This window comes from Melanerpes formicivorus, unplaced genomic scaffold (assembly GCF_026170545.1).
Source record: "Melanerpes formicivorus ecotype bairdi unplaced genomic scaffold, bMelFor1.0.p_v2 SCAF_29, whole genome shotgun sequence".
Lineage (NCBI taxonomy): Eukaryota > Metazoa > Chordata > Aves > Piciformes > Picidae > Melanerpes > Melanerpes formicivorus.
The window spans coordinates 5,870,826-5,889,734 of record NW_027142381.1 but is presented as its reverse complement, the minus strand read 5'-3'; the positions used below and the strand labels follow the sequence as shown (position 1 = coordinate 5,889,734).

Here is an 18,909-nt window from a genome sequence, read left to right as displayed (position 1 = left end):
CCTTATGGACTAGCTTCTCTTGTATTTTTCTTTGCAGATGTTTAAGGGCTAGTATGTATAATGATCGGAGGGAAAGAAGCAAATTTGAACTAGTCTGTTGAATCACTTCAGGAAGCTTTGTCTGCTGACAAAGGGCTTTGGAAGATTGTGCAGGCTCAAAGTGAATTTGTGAAAGCCAGATGTCCTTGCACTGCTGCCTGCTTTAGGGTCAGAATTGGATTGGGGTCTTTGCCTAGTGTGAGGGAAGGAGGGGCTTTGACATACTTTGTGTGTCTGTGTACACATTGATTCATAGTCCCTGACTTGGCAATTGGAGAAGTTTAGTCTATTAATCCCATTTAATTAAGCTAGCTATACTTGGTTTACTGAACACCTTTCTTCCTCTTATTAATTATTTGCTATATTTAATAAGAGCATGGGGTTTTCTGAACTGCAGAGATCAGTTCCTGCTTTTGTGTTCTATCACCTTCCAAACATGGAGATTAGAGTGGTAACTACACAATTCAAGTACAGGTTTCCTGATTTGCTGAGGCAGTTTTGCAGCAGTAGGTTAAAAAGGATGCAGTATGGTCAGCCAGGGGTTTAAACAACAGTGAGCACAAGTGAGAGAGCTCAGATATGCTTTTGACACTAACTTCAGCTGATTTACTTAGACTATACCAAAAAATCTTCTTTGCAGAAAAAAGCAGAAGAAGCTCACAAGATTTTTGAAGGTCTTGGTCCAAAAGTTGAACTGGTGAGTTGTGGGTTTGAGTTGTTTTGGTTTTCTGGCTTTCTTTTGTTCTATTTTCTGTGTTGCCAGTTGCTGTAATTCCTTTGTGGTAAACAGATGTTGTTCAGTGTTTATGTATAAAAGAAGTGTGTGGTGAAGTGGGGCTTGAGTGAGCTGAGTGGTCACTTAGTTGTAATTCTTAAAGTGGATTTGAATCTGTGTGAGAGAACAGTTTGAAATCTGGGGAGGGAAAAAAATGAAGTCCTGTTACATCCCTAAGTAGTTTTAATGATCTAATTTTACATAATGAAATCTGTGCTTTATCATGAGTATCTTCCAGTCCCTTCAGATTGAGTGCACTGTTGGCAGAATACTAAAACACTGTTAAAGATATTGCATTTACTTCTGGAATTACATGCATTGGGAAATACTAAAAGTGTGCCTTTCTAATCCAAAATTGTAGCCACTTTACAACCAGCCATCAGACACGAAGGTCTACCATGAAAACATCAAAACGTGAGTGCTGTAATACCTTCTCATTGTGCCATTAGGAAAGACATTGAGGTGCTGGAGTCTGTCCAGAGGAGAGCAATGAGGCTGGTGAGGAGTTTGGAGGGCATGGCACAGGAGGAGTGGCTGAGGGAGCTGGAGATCTTTAGTCTAGAGAAGAAGAGGCTAAGTGGAGATCTTATTGCACTCTACATCTGCCTGAAAGGAGGTTGGATCAGTGAGGCTGGTGTTGGTCTCTTCTCCCAAGTAACCAGAGATAGGATGAGAGGAAATGGGTTTAGGTTGTGCCAGGGGAGGCTTAGATTGGACATTAGGAAATACTTCTTTAGTGAGAGAGTGATGAGGTGTTGGAGCAGGTTGCCCAGAGAGGTGGTGGAGTCATCAACCCTGGAGGTGTTCAAGAAGTGTGTGGGTGTTGTGCTTCAGGGCATGGTTTGGTGGTCATGGTGGTTGGGTTACAGTTGAACTTGATGACCTTAAAGGTCTTTTCCAGCCTTAGTGATTCTATGATTCTATGATTTAAAGGTTCTGGACTTAAACATTTGCTCAAATTTTTCATTGCTGTGATTTCCACATAGGATTTGTGCACTTAAACATTAATTAGAAGGTTCCAGTCCATGGAGCTTTCCAATTCCTGTGTTGTAGAGCAGCGCTGCAAGACATGAGTTAGATGTACTAAAGGCAGAGGGAAAACAGAGCTTTTCATCTTAACTTAAAGACAGGAATAGCTCTCAAAACTGGTAGCACTTGTGTTTTGAAAAGTCTAAAATACCAGATTTGGCCTAGATCTGTCTAGTGAGCACTTCCTCAGTGGAAGAAGTGTTTCAAAAGTTGCTGCTGTCAATAAACCACAGGAGGATTATTTTTCAAATTATTTTTTCATGATCTATTAGTTATTGCCTTAAGCCAGGTACTCATCTTGTGTCCTGGGCTATGGACAGAGTTACTGCACCTTGGGCAGTCCAAATTCAGGGATTTGAGAGAAGCTGGCTGGATGGGCTGAGGCCAAGTGTATGACGTTAGACAAGGCCAAGTGCCAGGTCCTGCACTTTGGTCACAAAAGTCCCATGCAATGCTACAGGCTCAGGGAAGAGTGGTTGGAAAGCTGCCTGGCAGAGAGGGATCTGGGGGTGCTGGTTGACAGCCGACTGAACACGAGCCAGCAGTGTGCTCAGGTAGCCAAGAAGATCACCAGCCAAATATGATCATTTCAGCACATCTCTCTTGTGGTGAAGGACAGCACCTAGCTTGAAACTGGAAGCTTTTGTGTCTCAGTTGCCTATTCCAGCCATCCTCAAGTATCTGGCCTACAGTACAGTGTTAGATGATTGTTTCATGAAGGATTTTCCCCTCTGTTCTCCACGCTTGAAAATAACCTTTTTCATAATAAGAATCTGACATCTAAGATCCATATGGGCTTTGAGTTGTTTGAAGTCCTCAATTCTTAGCTAGTCTTATTTTAATGTGTTGGGTTTTTTCCTCATTTTGTTTTCCAGAAACCAAGTGATGAGAAAAAAGCTAATACTGTTCTTTAAAAGAAGAAACCATGCGAGGAAACAACGGGTAATGCTCACACAGCTTTGCAAACAGAGCACATGGTTGCTGTGCTGTCTGGATCCCAGGCTTGCATTCCCAAATGTGTCATTAGAAAAATAAGATCTTAAGCCATTATTCTGTTGACTTACTGGAAAATAAACTGCAGGTTTATGACTGTGGTTTGTTGAGTATTTGACTGACTACCACCTGAAATACAATAAGGAAAAATATTCTTTCTTTCCTTTTTCTTGAAGTGTATGAATGTAAGGCAGACAGTGGAAATCTTTAACTGTCATGACTGGGCTGTCTCTGAGTTTTTCCCTCTTGTTTAGTAGCTGTAGTATCTGGAAAAAAAGAATAAAATGAGGCAGATCTCTGATTTTTGAAGCCTGACAGCATTTTTAATCAAACTTGTGTATGCTGGATGCTAGTAATTAACTTCACGCTTCTCTTGCCTGCTGTTGTAGCAGGAAAGGCTCTTTTGGGTGGTGTCTGAAAGCTCAGACAAAGCAAAGAAATAGTGTGTAATAGTCCAAATTTACACTTACATAGGCACTTCCTCACCTTCCTTCTGCTGAGAGTTTGATAGATGCTGTCTTCCAAACAGAGCCACTAAAGCAGGGAAAATGTGTCTGTTGATCCTGGGAGCCCACCCATGTGCTGTGTACTGATCGCTCAGTGTATTCTTAGTTCAAGGTTTACTTTTGGAATTTAACAGGAACAGAAAATCTGCCAACGCTATGATCAGCTGATGGAGGCATGGGAGAAAAAAGTTGACAGGATAGAAAATAATCCACGCAGGAAAGCTAAGGAGAGCAAAACAAGAGAGTACTATGAGAAACAGTTTCCCGAAATCCGGAAGCAAAGAGAGCAGCAGGAACGATTCCAAAGGTATCGCCGTGGAGCTGAAGGGTTCCTACCAAAAACAATCTCTTAAGCCTGGAGTTTTAAAATTCTTGATAATCAAATGGGCTCAGCTTAACCTCTTGAGTTTTATATTCATCACTTCTTAAAGGAGCAGATTAGCGTATCGTACAATATAAAGTCCAATGTTCTTTCATCTCGTGGCATCGAGCTCAAGTTTCACTTCACATCCTAAGGATCTTCATGACTGTTCTTGGAACTGTCCTTGGGTGGCCCCTGTCTTATGCCTCCCCCTTTCCTATCACTCCCTATCAGCTTTGTCAGCAGTGCTAGCCTCATCAGCTTGGTGACCTCTTGGGCTGCTTTCATGACGTTCAAATTGTTCCTTTCCTGTCCTCCTTTTTAGATCTGCCATCAAGCCCCATATTTTCCACAAGAAATACAGAAACTGGGCTAATGAGCCACAGCTAGTTAGGTTGTGATGCTTGATGAGACTCAGTTAAGCTGCTCAAATGCACAAAAAGGTTTGTGGAGTTGGTCTTAAGATAATTGGAGCATCAGCTTCACATAAGCCTGGGCCTCCACCTTAATTTATACTCAATATTTTCCTGTCACTGGTGTCTGTGTTACTCCTGTTTCATGATCCTTACATTCATTAGCCTACACACTCAAAAAGCATTTGACTCCTTTAATTAACAATTTGAGTGATCTTTTGTTGTACTTGCCACATAGTTTGATTCCAGATATTACTGCTTTTTGAAGTCTGCAAGCTATGACAATTAAATCCTTATTATTTAAATTGAATCTCAGACATTTGTTAAATGAGAACTGTACAAAAAGGTCTTACAAGGAATGAAGTGTGCAATTCATTTGAGAGTTCACTTTATCTACAGTACTATAGGCAGTGCTTGAAGTCAGAATCAGGTCAAGTTTGATGCAGGTGTGTAGAAATCTGTTTATGTAATGTTTAAAATAATTGTAATACACCTTTGAGAGTTAAAGCCCCAGAAAAATATCATCTTTTTACCTTTCTAACCATCTGTCTAAATCACCTTGCTTCCTAAACCATAGGAAAGCAGATAGCTTGCAATATGTCATGGGGGCTGCAAGATCTGGCTTTGTGGAATCAAGAAATGAGGACAAGAAAGTAACCTTAGAATGGGAAGAGCACTCCTAGCTATAAGGAGCTTTTGCTTTAAGAATTGCAGCAGTAATTGGTAATAGCATTTTAAGGGAGGTTGAGGTTGTCATTGTTGCATACAAAATCTGAAAGTAAGCTCTTTTTCACTTTATCCTTACAACTTCTGTTTCCCCCTGTTTTATAGAGTTGGCCAAAGAGGGGCTGGACTTTCAGCAACTATTGCTAGAAGTGAACATGAGATTTCTGAAATCATCGATGGGCTTTCGGAGCAGGAGGTGAGGCTGTTGTCCGTATTTTGCTAGAGAGGCACAGCAAATGACTCAATATCTTTTGTCTGGGCAGTGAAAGCTCTCTTTCAGAGCTTTGTTTTCTTGATAAGAGAAACCATTTGGGGCTGGTTTGAAAGAATCCGTGTGAAGTTTGGCTTGAAACAGGTCTTACAAATACTTCTAAGGGTTATGCTTCCTAATTGTATCTGTCCTAGATTTTTCTCATGTGTCTGTGTTCATTGCAAGCTTGCCACAACCTAGTTTTTCACAGCTCTAACAAACATATGAAAACTCTCCCTTTCAAAATCCCTGCTCCACTTTAGGTTTTCCTTGTTTGTGGCACTGTTTTCTTGGTTGTCTAATTGTTCCTCGGGATAGTGACAACTTCCAGAAGAGCTAAGCGGCCAAAAGAAAAAAGGAAGTTTCAGACTGTGCATGTATACTGGGGTGGAGCTTTAAGGAATTGTGTCATGCAAGACCTGTAAACATCAGTAGCAACTTTTGGTCTTCTTTTACTTTTTCTCTTTTATTCTTTGCCTGTAGAATAACGAAAAGCAAATGCGTCAGCTCTCTGTCATCCCTCCCATGATGTTCGATGCAGAGCAAAGACGAGTGAAGTTTATCAACATGAATGGTCTGATGGAGGATCCCATGAAAGTTTATAAAGACAGGCAGTTCATGAACGTCTGGACCGACCACGAGAAAGAGATTTTTAAGGAAAAGTAATGAGCTTTCTTATCTTTTATTTTTTATGGCCTTGCAAATGGCAGTTGAAACACCTGACCCCGCAGTAAACATCAGTGACAGGGGGAGTGCTGAAGCCCTGTGCTGTTTGATAATGTTCCTAGCTGGATAAATGAAACATTGCAGAAGAAGGCCTCAATTTGAGGCCTTGAGCAGTTGAGTGTAGTTGAGAGGTATCCTTGCCCATAGCAGGGAGGTTGGAGTATCACAGTATAACTAAGGTTGGAAGTGACCTCAAGGATCATCGAGTCCAACCTCTCAACACAGACCCCATGACTAGACCATGGCACCAAATGCCACGTCCAATCCCCTCTTGAACACCTCCAGGGACGGTGACTCCACCACCTCCCTGGGCAGCCTGTTCCAATGACGAATGACTCGCTCTGTGAAGAACTTCCTCCTCACCTCGAGTCTAAACCTCCCCTGGTGCAGCTTGAGACTGTGTCCCCTTGTTCTGGTGCTGCTTGCCTGGGAGAAGAGAGCAACCCCTTCCCAGCTACAACCACCTTTCAGGTAGTTGTAGAGGGCAATGAGGTCACCCCTGAGCCTCCTCTTCTCCAGGCTAAACAATCCCAGCTCCCTCAGCCTCTCCTCACAGGGCTGTGCTCAAGGCCTCTCCCCAGCCTTGTTGCCCTTCTCTGGACACCTTCAAGTGTCTCAATGTCCTTCTTAAACTGAGGGGCCCAGAACTGGACACAGTACATGATCTCTAAGGTCCCTTCCAGCCTAAGCCATTCTAGGTTTCTGTGATTCAGCTGAGTAGGCTTGCATGCATTTAGTCCTTAGAGAAGAAATACTCTCCAAAGTACTTTAGTTCCATGCTAAGATTAAGATGAGAAGAGTAGCTTTGTGTTGTCATGATAACAATTAATAGCTGTGTTTTAAGCACAGAGTTCTAAGTTTGTATCATTTGAGAACTGAGCTTTGTAGACTAATTCCAGTTGTGTAAATGATGAGTTTGCTGATGGAGCACATTGTTTGGAACACTGCTTTGCTTGTTTGACCATGAATCATGTTCTTAAACTTAAATAATTTCTGGTTTATAAAAGGTTTGTCCAACATCCCAAGAACTTTGGTCTAATTGCTTCCTACTTGGAACGAAAGGTAAGATCTCCTTTAATGTAACTAGAGCCTAGGGTGGGATCCCTAAGTTTCCAAATGTAAGTCATTTCTCCCAGCATCATTTTCTCTTCCTGGGGGGGAGAAAAAAAATGAGTCCCAACATAAAAAATAATTCCTGCTTTGACAGGTTTTTGTAATGCTTGGTCAGTGACACAATCACTGATCACGGTGTGCAGACATCTTAAAAGCGGTGCTATTGACAGCAGTCAAAGGAAATAGCACTGCCTTTAGGTTTGACTTTGGTTTCTTTTTGAAGCAGGTAAGCTTCTTTAACTACCTCACTGCTTAGATAAGGGCATAATTGGCTCTGCTGAGCCACTGTGCTAACTATCTTGCCACCACCTTTCAAGTCAGTGAGATCCCACTGCTGGCTGAATTACTCTTTAGAAGAGGCTTTGCAGAACTGATGTAAGAAGTTACAGAATTAGGATTTGGTTAAGCCTTACAAGAGAATCTTGACTATATACAGCTATTATGATAAATAGAAACTTTCAAAGTTGCAAGCTGTCTGGTACAGATGAAATTATGCAGACTGAAGTAGCTGAGGGATGTTATAAATACATCAGCCTTGTGTTTAGTGCTGTAATTTTATGCATAGTTGTGTTGTTGTATTTGTGTGTGAATTCACTTCCCTGCTGAGCAAACAGATCCAGAGGGGCTGAATAGTTTTTAAGTGTCGAGAGAAATTAAATACTGAAAACAGAGGTGTTTGTAGGAGTAAAACCTAATTATTTTTTATTTGCTTTTCCACTGCAGAATGTTCCTGACTGTGTATTATATTACTATTTGACCAAGAAAAATGAAAATTACAAAGCCCTTGTACGAAGGAATTACGGCAAACGCAGAGGAAGAAACCAGGTAGCTTGCATTTATTAATCAGTTGGGTATTGTTGGTTTATTGTTTCATATTTGCAGCTGTCTCACTGTCCCATGGAGCAAGCATGAGGAGGGGAGGAAAAGGAAAAATAATCCTCTTTCCTTTACTGCATTTTTGCCCTTTCAGTAATCATAGTATCAGTCAGGGTTGGAAGGGACCACAAAGATCATCTAGTTCCAACCCCCCTGCCATGGGCAGGGACACCCCACACTAGATCAGCCTGGCCTTAAACACCTCCAGGGACGGCGCCGCAACCACCTCCCTGGACAACCCATTCCAGGGCTTCACCACTCTCTTCTCACTCTTTTCCTCCTCACATCTAGCCTGAATCTCCCCACCTCCAGCTTCATTCCATTCCCCCTAGTCCTATCACTCCCTGAGATCCTGAGCAGTCCCTCCCCAGCCTTCCTGTAGGCCCCCTTCAGATATTGGAAGGCCACAATTAGGTCACCTCGGAGCCTTCTCTTCTCCAGACTGAACAGCCCCAACTCCTTCAGTCTGTCCTCATAGGAGAGGTGCTCCAGCCCTCTGCTCATCCTCGTGGCCCTTCTCTGGACATACTCCAGCACCTCCATATCCCCCTTGTAGTAGGGGCTGCAGAACTGGAGGCAGTACTCCAGGTGGGGTCTCACCAGAGCTGAGCAGAGGGGGAGAATCACCTCCCTTGACCTGCTGGCCACACTTCTCCTGATGCAGCCCAGGGTCTGATAGGCTTTCCAGGCTAATAATAATAATCCTGACCACAAGGGTGTTCGTGGTCAGTTTGGTTATAATTCTGTGGAATCTCTTTTTCCTTTGCACGTTTGTGACTTTTTATTTCTCCTATGACAGTTATATTTTATTTGAGGACTCTTCCATGCATATTGAAGTTGGCTCCATTATTAAATCCTATGGTGGAGCCAACAGAAATTAGGTTTAGCATGTGACTTGCAGTGGAAAGTCACTTCCTAAGGTCAATGTTTGTCAAAAAGCAGAACTTAATAGTAATCTTCATTGGGTGGTCTGACTCAAAGTCAAAGTGGAGCTCCATAGCAAGAAAAAAGAGGCCAATTTAATGCATGCAAATAAAAAAATCTGCTGATTCAGGAAGTATTCTTTGGGAAGTTTTGGAAGTCTTTTTTGGGGGGAAAAGAAGAGCTTATTATATACAGAATCCTATAAATACATTTGCTAGGCTACCAAGGTGAATGTGGGTATTGGAAAGCAAAGCAAATAAATAAATAAATAAATAAACAAACTTTAGACTTTTCTCTTCCAAGAAAGCAGGAGGAGTGCTGTGCATGCCCTGAACACATTCCCTGCTCTTCCCATGCTGATTTCCTCTCGCATCTGTCAGGATTTAGGAAGTACTGAAAATAGACCGAAGCATATGTCAGTGAGGAGGTTAGGAAAGAAGGTCATGTGTGAAATAAAGAATGTGAACAGGGTACTGGATGGAACAACCAAGCCTGCAAGCAGCTTGAGTTTGTATCCTTAATGTTAATTTAAAAGCTGAAAACCAGTACAGATACAATGTGCTGAAAAAATTCTCAGTGCTTGCCTGGAACCAAAGATTGACAGGGGTGGGAGGGGAAGGTCCTCTTGAATACAAGGGCTTTTAGTGTTAGGATGAGAGGGAATGGATTGAAGCTTGAGGAGGGGAGATTTAGGCTGGAGAAATTATTTCCAGTGAGAGGGTGGTGAGACACTGGAACAGATTGCCCAGGGAAGTTGTGGATGCCCCTTCCCTGGGGGTGTTCAAGCTCAGGCTGGATGTGCCCTTGGACAGCTTGGTATAGTGGAAGGTGTCCCTGCATATGGCAGGGTGGTTGAACTGCATGATCTTTACAGTCCCTTCCAACCCAAACCATTCCATGAATCTATGAATTCAGGGTTTTAGAAATCCACAGACCTTAAAATGTGAAAAGTTGGGGGTTATTTGGTTTATTCATATTTCAGCAGTGATGTTAAAGAGAAAATTGTTGAGACTTTGAGGCATTGTGACTGCACAAATCTGTGCTAAATCACAAGCCAGCAAGTTAAGTAAATACTGCCCTTCAGGATATGTGAATCCTCTTGTCAAGACATAAATTGTTTGCTTTCCTTAGGTAATGGATATAAAACAGGAAGATTTTAATTGCAGCCCTGTATGTAAGAACATAGATTTGTGGACTTAGCACACTATAAGAGGAATCCCAGGTGCTCTGCCTGATGTTGTAACTGCTCCTCTGAATACTGATTTATATGTGAATAACTCAGTATGAAACACTGAAGGTGCTGTCATTGCTCATTCAACTCAAATTACTTGCAGAGTTTTAGGACTTAATTGCTAGTTAGTGATCTGCTGTAGTTCTTGATATGGATCAACAAACTTTGGGCAGCTGCTAGAGAGGATTTAGTCCTCTATTAAGGGTGTAGCTGTCAGGCTTTGTGGATCTGAACAATGTTGAGGTGTACTTGCAAACTAAAGGGAAAGCTCTAAATGGGGAGATTTATGACTTCTGGAAGTTTATGTTGAGAAGGATTGTGGTTGGTGTGTTTGGTAAAGCCGTAGTGAAGAATTACATGGTACTGAAAATCCTATTTCTTATATTTATGAAGGATTAATTAGCAACATCTCTAACAGGTAGTGAAAAACGAACTTGAGAGTGTTGAACTGCCTTGCTTGCCAGAACTTTTATCTTACAGTTGCAGAATGCAGTTCAGCCTCCTTCTCCCTCCCTCTCCCCAGCTTTGTTTGAAGCTGATATTTTTCTTATCTCCCAGTAGCAACCTGAAACTTCCTTGCTGATTGGCAAACACAGGTCCTGTAAGATTTATGACGTGCTCTGAGGTGTGTGTATGCCAAGAACAGGTGCTTCAGCTTAAACTCTTAATAGTGCATATATTTTTGTAAATTAGAAGGCAAGCAAGTGGGAATATTGCAGTGGAGAAGATATTAATCACTGTAATGATGTTGAAATCCTTCAGAGAATGTAGCGAGTAGAGAGCTTGACTCAGGTTTCAGTGTGGGGGCTTTTACTTTAAAGAAGCCGAATGCTAGATGAAGGCATGTCAAGTTGAGAGGTACAAGGCTTATTACATTCTGGTACATTTTTATCCTCAGATCTAGAAAGGTCTTGGTATAAAATGCTACCTAAACAGAATGCTCCTCAGAGGCAACCACCCCAGTGTGTCATACAGCGTGACTTCGCAGATGAAAAGCGAGTTTTTAACATAGCATTTGAAGAACTCGTGGCTATTGATGCTTTCACATGGGTGATAGGGAGTCCCTTAAATAGCTCCTCGACGGGAGGAGGTTTTGCAGTGGGTGGTGAGGGGCGCTCTGTGGTGTGGCTGCGGGGTCAGCAGAGCCGTGTGCGGTGGCGGCAGGTGGCAGCGGCCGGTGATCTGACTAGACAGAAATTCCCTCTATGGCTGTGGCGGCCAATCAAGCCCAGAGCGCTGGGGATTACCTCTGGTGACTCCGGTGAGATTAGAAGGTTGTATGTGAGATGGGCAACTCTGCTGTAGGCAGCTTAGGTGACAGAATGACACAATTTCCTGGAATAAACACGTTGCTGGGTCAGGCAGGCTCTGCCGAAGGGGCCGTGTGATGTCGGTGCCGGTGTGGGGTTTGTCCTTTTGAATCGTACCCTGAGTTAAAGCCCATCCCATTGCCTGGACAGTAAAAGTTTTACTCAACCGATGAATGTGCAGGTACGTCGCTGACCGAAGCTTCGGCTGTTTTAAGGTTTGTGTTTTAACCTGCACTTGACCTATTGATTGTGCATGTGAAATAAAATCACTCTTAAAATAGAGGAGAGCCCTGTTATTTACAACGGGTGACGTTAAGTTTGCCAGGCGAAAGAAAAAGAGAAGGATTTTCAGTCAATAGATTAGATGTGAAATACAGGCTTTGTTTATTTTCATCTTTTACTTCTTTCTTCCTCTTCTTCTTCTGAAAGTGTATTTTGTTAATTTCTTGCTTTTCGAGGCGACTCTACCTAGCACGATGGAAATAATTTCTCTGCCCTCTTGCCTGAAGGAGGTTTTTGCCTAGCCACATAATGCCAGCGTTTTACGTGCTAACAATTTGCAGCAAGATGATAGTGATTAGTGTTTGGGTTTTCTGCTCCAGTTCACCTTATTGAAATGTCAAAAACAAGCCCTTTTTGTAACCAGATTTCCCGTTTCAGTTTTGTCAGTGAAACAGTGACACCTGCTGCTGCGTTTCTAGGAAGGTCGGTTCCTCTGGGGTGGGTGGGGGAAGTCTGTTTAGAGGAATTTTTCAGTGGACTGTATAATCTGAGTTAATGAAGTCTTAGAACAGCAGGTTTGTAGTTCTCTGACCTTGTCTTGCCACGAATTGCCCGGTTTGCTTTGGGCATTTGTTTAAAGGGCAGCTTTATGTATCAATATTACATGAATTTTGCTTGCTGAAGTTGACTTGCAGAGGCTGATACCAGTGAGGAATAACCAGTAAGGCTGATTCTGCACGAACTGAATTTGAGTGGAGGCTGTCTGGGTGTAGTGGCTCTGCTGAATGGGTGCCTGCTTTGACAGAGGTGGTTTGTTTAACCCATTCAAGCCCCTTCAGTCTAAACTCCTGGGAATGGTTCCCTCTGCGTGGCCATATCCAACTCTCTACCCTCTCTTACATTCGTAATTTCTTAGCAAAACATATTTAAGGCAGAACTTAAACTGTAATCAGTCATTTTAAATAAATGAATGCTTTTTCAGAGAGGAGGAAGAGAGCTTTCTTCCTCCTTGCTCTCCTCTTGCCTTTAACTGGAGTCCTGCCTGCTGTAACCTCACTGGCAACCTCAGGCTTTCTTTTCTCATTCTTGCCTGGTGTCTAGCACAGAGGGCTTGGATTTTCTGTGGCACTCAGAAGATCCTCGGCATAGATACTACAAGATTGAATGTGGGTTGCTGGCTTTTGTGGCCCATCAGGAGAATTCATTCATTTGCTGGTGGTTTCTGGGAGTCTGGGGAGTGGGTTACATGGTTTATTAAGTGGCAGGCAACTGCTGCTTGATATTTTAGCCTGGAAGGAAAGGAATTTGCAGATGAACTGTGGACATCGAAATGCAGTAGTGCTGGAAAGAGCTGTTTTGGCCATGGGCAGATATATCATTGTGGGTGGCAAGCCCCAATATTTAGGGTGCTACATATATTTAGGGAGGTTAACAACACTGAAAATTAAGTAAATATTTTTTGGAGGTCCATTTAATAGATGAATTTTTTTCTCCCTAACACTTCCTTTGTTTTTTTCCCCTGTTTGAGCAGTGCTATTTTTCTATTGCTTTCTTAAAACATCACAGGACATTGCCCTTCCAACCCACACCATTCTATGATTTCTCTAATGTTTTGCCACCACTCACAGTAAAGTGAGACAGGGAAGGCCAAAGCTTTTTTTGTGTGAGTGTGAAATAAGGAACAGCAAAACCAATGCCACAATTTTTTTCTTACATCGTCTGTATTATTATTTTCATTGTTTGCTTATTTTAATTACTCAGTTAGTTTAGCAGCTGTAGGGGACTGTGTTGCTAGTTCTGTAATTCACACTAAGTAACAAAAATCTCTTCCATTAGCTCCTGTCTGAAGCAGATTGTATCTTCTGGCAAGTTTAAATCAAGTTTATGTGCTTTCTAAACCTTTGCATCTGGATTGCTTTGAAAGGCAAAGAGTGAGAGTCCCTTAATGGGGAATGCAGAAGTAGTGTGTTGTGCTGTTTTCCTTAGGGTAATCATGGGTGATGGCAATTACTTTGTGAATGCTTAGTGTGCTTGTAAAACTCATCTCAGTAAAGACTGCAGCTTACACAAAGAAGTAAAGATTCTAGACTGGAGTTTCCCTTCTGTAAATTCACTGCAAACACAAATCTAATATACCTGAGCCAGGTTTGGGGTGGGGTGGGGTTGGTATTTTTTTTATGAACAGTTATATTTCTAAATGACTAGCCACAGTTTTGAGAAGGTGACTTAAGGTTGGTCACAACTTCAGTGCTACAAGGTCTCTGCTTCCCAGTTGTAAGCTCTCATATTTCACTGGTCTAAAATGGACTATGTTAAAAATAACCCTGGAGAGGACCGGCACCGCTACTACACAAGATGTTGGCCAGACCTCTCTGAGCACTCCTAAAACTGAGCTGTGCATTAAAATGGAGCTGTACATGTGTGTGTACATTGTCATCTTTCTGCTCATGCTGCAACAGCTGCCACCTCCACTGGCTTTATAAGACAAAATGCCATAGCTGAATGGGGCAGCTGACCAGAAAAAATGTAAGAGAAAATAAACTGGGAGGTTTGAGGAGGTAGAGCTAATAATACAGAAACTGCACAGTCAGCTCATGGCAGGGAATGATGCTTGCCATGGGGTTTGTTGAGATCTCAGGGTACAGATAGGAATTAGAATTTTTAGCAGAGGCACTTTCATAGAATGGTTTGGGTTGGAAGGGACCTTAAAGATCATCCAGGTCCAACCACCTCACCGTGGGCAGGGACACCTTCCACTAGACCAGGCTGCTCAGTGCCTCCTCCAGCCTGGCTTTGAACACCTCCATGGAAGGGGCATCCACGACCTCCTTGGGCAACCTGTTCCAGTGTCTCACCACCCTCACTGTAAAGAATTTCTTTCTAATATCCAATCTAAATCTCCCCTGTTCTGTTGACCACTGTGCAGTGACTGTAACTTACTACCAAATGGGAGATAAGGCAGCTGTCAGTGTTTGTGCTGCTCAGAGCACAAGTTGCTGCAGCTTGGTGTGGTCAGGTTGTTCTAATATGTAAATCCAATTTCATTTCAGCAACAAATTGCTCGTCCTTCTCAAGAGGAAAAAGTAGAAGAAAAGGTAGAAGAGGAAAAAGCAGAAAAAGCAGAGAAAAAAGAAGAGGAGAAGAAAGATGAGGAGGAAAAGGATGAGAAGGAAGAATCTAAGTAAGTAAATGTCCTGAAAATGCATTAATTCACCCTGGATTGCAGGTTTATGCAAATATCAGAACAGGATTTGCATTAGCCTGGCAGGGAAATCTGGACTGAAACCTGTTTCTATTTAGGTTGGGGCTTGTGCATTTAAACCAATTTTTGGACATCTGTCTTGCTGGAAAGCTGCTGGGAAAAGCATGGCATATTTTTTTCCCCTCATATAATAATTTTCATATCTCGTGAGTTTGGGGTTTGTTTTTTTTTTCATATGCTCTATCACAGTGCTCATATTTCCTTTGAAGCTGATAGTATCATGTACCTATGTGAATTCTCCAGCAGCTCTAAGTTGTGGGCAGTAAGTGAATTCTGTTTCACTAAAGGTGGCTTTTGGGTTTGTGAAAGTTGTTTATTGTTGGGTTTTGGAGGGGGGAGAAGGTTTGCATTGACATCCAGGAATATCTGCCCATAATGGCTGTTTTGAAAGTGACCAAATGATGTTTTTAACTGCTCTCAGAGAGAATACCAAAGAAAAGGACAAAACTGAAGTTGCACCAGAGGAAACAGAGGAAAGGGAGCAGGCCACTCCTAGGGGCCGAAAAACTGCCAATAGCCAAGGTCGGCGTAAGGGCAGAATCACCAGATCAATGACAAATGAAGCTGCACAAGCAAATGCTGCTGCAGCTGCAGCCACTGAAGAACCACCACCACCTCTTCCACCCCCACCAGAACCTTGTGAGTAGCATTTATAGGACGCTTGGGGACCCAGCTGGTCGCAGTCTCTTCACTGACACAAGGCTGTTCTGTAGGTGCAGTGCACTTTGGTTTTTATCCTGTTTAGAATGGCACCTTTATTCTTAGGCCTGCTTAGAATTTTGTGTGGTACTGTTAAACTTCACAAGTGTAACTTCATGACTGCTCTATGTGTGATCAGATAACACTGTTAGAAACATGATGGTGGGGAGGGGGGGGATAAAAAAAGGGAGTTGAGCCTTTCTGTGACTGCATTTTCTCTCTTTGCAAGGTTAATGTAGAGACCCAAATGCCTTTCACTCAGATTGACTTACAGGTTGTAGCTCAGAGAGGTTATTGTTAAATAAGCAGGCCTGATACTTGAGCACTTCAGAGAGTTTCATAATCTGAAACAGATCCTAGCAAGTTGTTTTTCTTGTGGTTGTTTCTGCATTAGATGGCAAGAGACCTCTTTAAAATAAAGTGTTGCTTTCTTGCATGGATGGTTAAAAGAGACAGCACTCTATGCATTGCTGAAAAGGCTGGTGCAGAAATACCAGCAAACAGAATACTTTGTGGGTAGTAAATAATTATCCAGGATGGCAGGGCAGGGATTTTTTTTCTTTCTTTTTTTTTATTTCCTCACAGTGCTGTGGCAAAGTTTGTTGCTCTGAGATCTTAAATAGGACATTTACAGGCAGCTGCTCTTCTAGAATTTGTAGCAACCCTTTTGCTGCTCAGATATTCTGCATAGCCTAAAGAACAGAGTAGCTGAGCAAAGTAGTTCTAGCTTGCTCAGATGACAATGGTGGGGTTTTGTTAGCAGCTGGAAAAAGGCAATAGTGGGGTGTGCTTTGAGGGGGTTTTTTGACTGATTTTCTAGGATTTTCTAGAAAGTCCAAACCAGCTTTTCAGTGGATCAGACACCTTATAGTGTCCTGCTTTTATTGTTTGTTCATGGAAGCTGTTGAAGTGTCCATGTTGCATGCTGTGCATAATGGTAGGTGTCACGAAGAGGAAATGGAGGCTGCTGCAGCTTAACACCACTCAGAAATTTAAACAGGATGATATCAAACCCAAGGAAGTGAATTCAAAGTATTTTGCATTGACTTATATTTAGCTTCCTGCTTGTTTATACTTACTGGTCTTTTGTGTTCTTTTATTTTTCTCTGTTTGTCCCCTAGGAGACTCAGTGAATACAAGAATAGTAGATTTCTTGATACCCACTAAATAACCACTTCAGTCCTTTCCACAGCAGTCAGTGACATAAGATGGAACTAGCTTGTAGCATGTTGGATTGCTGCTTTTAGTAGTTGATGGTAATTATTGACAGTTTAAATAAAATTTTAGTGATAAATGCATCTAAGTCACTTCAAAGCCTTCCCTGGCAGATAATTATAGTTTTGTAGGCAGAATAGTTTGAACAATTGGCTCTGCTGAGTTTGTGGTGGTTTCCACTGTATCTCTAACTTGGTGTAATGGAGATTGACTACTTCCCACTGACAAGAGCAGCTTTCCCAAGTCACTTGAACAAGCCCTAATGTAAATAGATTAGTTGACTGTGGGGATGCATGATTGGTGCCATAACAGTGACTCTTGGTCTTTGATCAGTGTCTTTGTTTCTCTTCCAGCTTCTGCAGAGCCCGTGGAGACATCTCGCTGGACAGAAGAAGAAATGGAAGTTGCTAAGAAAGGTAAACTTTGTGAAAGTTTGGAGTTACTTTGTGAATACTTGTGCTTACAAAATTCCCATACTGAATTCCTGAGCAGGAGTGCTGGGGTTAGTTGCAGCACTACCTTGAATGAACCATTTGAAATTTGCTGTTGGTTTATTCTTTATTTAAGGCAGGGGGGGCTGGGGAGGGAAGGCAAGAAGCATCTTTAACAGATCAAATAATACTTTTTTTGAGACTTATCTTGACTTTTGTGATATGGGCTACAGTTGTTTGATGTTGTACTTGGTCCATAGAAGTCTGTGAAGCAGATGTGAAAGAGTGTATGTCACATGTAAAATACCAAAAGTACTGTGTTAGAAAAAAATCCTTTTGTATAAGACATTCTTTTCTCAGGAAAATGAATGTGGTTTATAACTTGTCTATTCATTTGGCAGATGCTGTTACCTGTAAATTTTATGCATAGAAGCAACATTTTAGCAGGTATTACATATTAGCAACAGCAAAGAGTAGACTTTAAAGGCTTCATAAGCAGACATTGAGGTTAACACAGCTTTTTTTTCCCCACCCCCATAAGTAGTTATCAACTGCAGTGTCATAGGAGAGTTCTCTTACAGACAGCAGGACTTCTGTTTCTTACCTTGCCATAGGCATTGCTTTCCATTTCTTTGGGTTTGGGTAGCTGAATTATTTCCCATAGTAAATATTGGTTCTTGTGTGTTTGAACAGGACTGGTGGAACACGGCCGGAACTGGGCAGCGATTGCCAAAATGGTTGGGACGAAAAGCGAAGCTCAGTGTAAGAACTTCTACTTCAACTACAAACGGAGACACAATCTGGACAGCCTCCTCCAACAGCACAAACAGAAGGTAAGTGGATATTGGGGCATTGGATAATTTGCAGAGGAGAGCTTGGCATCTTTCTGAAGTCATTCATCACACTTCATTAAGACTGTTTTGCAATCACCACTTGTTTCCTTTTGTACTTGTTTGTGTGTTGTGACATAAATCTAGAAGAGGCGACTGATGCTCACTGACCTGTGATACTAATCACTTCTTGCTTTAAAATGCAATAGAAAATTGCCTACCAGATAGAATATTCAAGCCTGAAGAATTCTTTAATGCTCTGAAAACCATGTTCCTAATCAGGACAGCAGCAATTGCTATTGAAGTTCAGGTCATTGCCGTAGAACTGTTACGTCAAAACACAATAAGCCCAAAGCTCAAAAAAAAGAATCAAAGCCAGGAACTGAAAGTTTTGGGGCATCTAAAGTAGAATCCTGAGTGCAAATCCTTTAAGCTGTGGTGTTATCTTAGTCTTCTCTCACTGAAGTGAGGAGAATCAGTGCCTGTGTTTGCTGCAGTAGTTCCGTTGTTCCCCAAACGTATCTTGAGACAGTTCCCAAACTTACTTTTAATCACCAGCAGCGAAAGCTGGCCTGAAGTTGAAAGAGTGTGCCCTTGTGAATGAATCTGTGCTCAGCAGAGATTCTCTGTCTTTTATTTCAACCTTGGATTGGTGAAAGAGAACGCACATAAAAGGAAATAAGCCTTGCAAGTTTTCAGTCCGGTGTAAATGCTGTGTCTTTGTCAGTCTTCACGAAGGCCCCGTGAGGAGCGAGATGTATCACAGTGTGAGAGTGTAGCCTCGACGGTGTCAGCTCAGGAGGATGAAGATATTGAAGCATCCAATGAAGAAGAGAATCCAGAAGACAGTGAAGGTAACTTTTCTGGGAAGGGAAGTCATCTGTGCACAGAAAGGGACCTATGTTTTGTGCCTGTTGTATGCTCAGAAAGAATGGCAGTTCCCAAAGGAGGTAAACTAGAGCTGCTAACTTACAGCAC

The 18,909-nt window shown here is 42.1% G+C and overlaps 1 protein-coding gene across 3 annotated transcripts in view; it reads left to right on the top strand.

Annotated features, from left to right (window-relative positions):
* Positions 1-18,909, top strand: part of NCOR1 (nuclear receptor corepressor 1) — a 67,772-nt gene that overhangs the window by 22,457 nt on the left and 26,406 nt on the right. For 2 of the 3 annotated variants that reach the window (XM_068154689.1, XM_068154690.1), the window contains exons 7-19: positions 680-736; positions 1,176-1,228; positions 2,719-2,785; positions 3,477-3,649; positions 4,948-5,038; positions 5,576-5,754; positions 6,826-6,880; positions 7,655-7,756; positions 14,545-14,675; positions 15,178-15,395; positions 17,024-17,086; positions 17,795-17,934; positions 18,659-18,785. In XM_068154689.1, the coding sequence (XP_068010790.1) occupies positions 680-736; positions 1,176-1,228; positions 2,719-2,785; positions 3,477-3,649; positions 4,948-5,038; positions 5,576-5,754; positions 6,826-6,880; positions 7,655-7,756; positions 14,545-14,675; positions 15,178-15,395; positions 17,024-17,086; positions 17,795-17,934; positions 18,659-18,785 (1,456 nt within the window). Of the gene's footprint in view, positions 1-679; positions 737-1,175; positions 1,229-2,718; positions 2,786-3,476; positions 3,650-4,947; positions 5,039-5,575; positions 5,755-6,825; positions 6,881-7,654; positions 7,757-11,365; positions 11,488-14,544; positions 14,676-15,177; positions 15,396-17,023; positions 17,087-17,794; positions 17,935-18,658; positions 18,786-18,909 lie in introns of those variants that run through there. The other variant, XM_068154691.1, reaches the window with a different exon arrangement.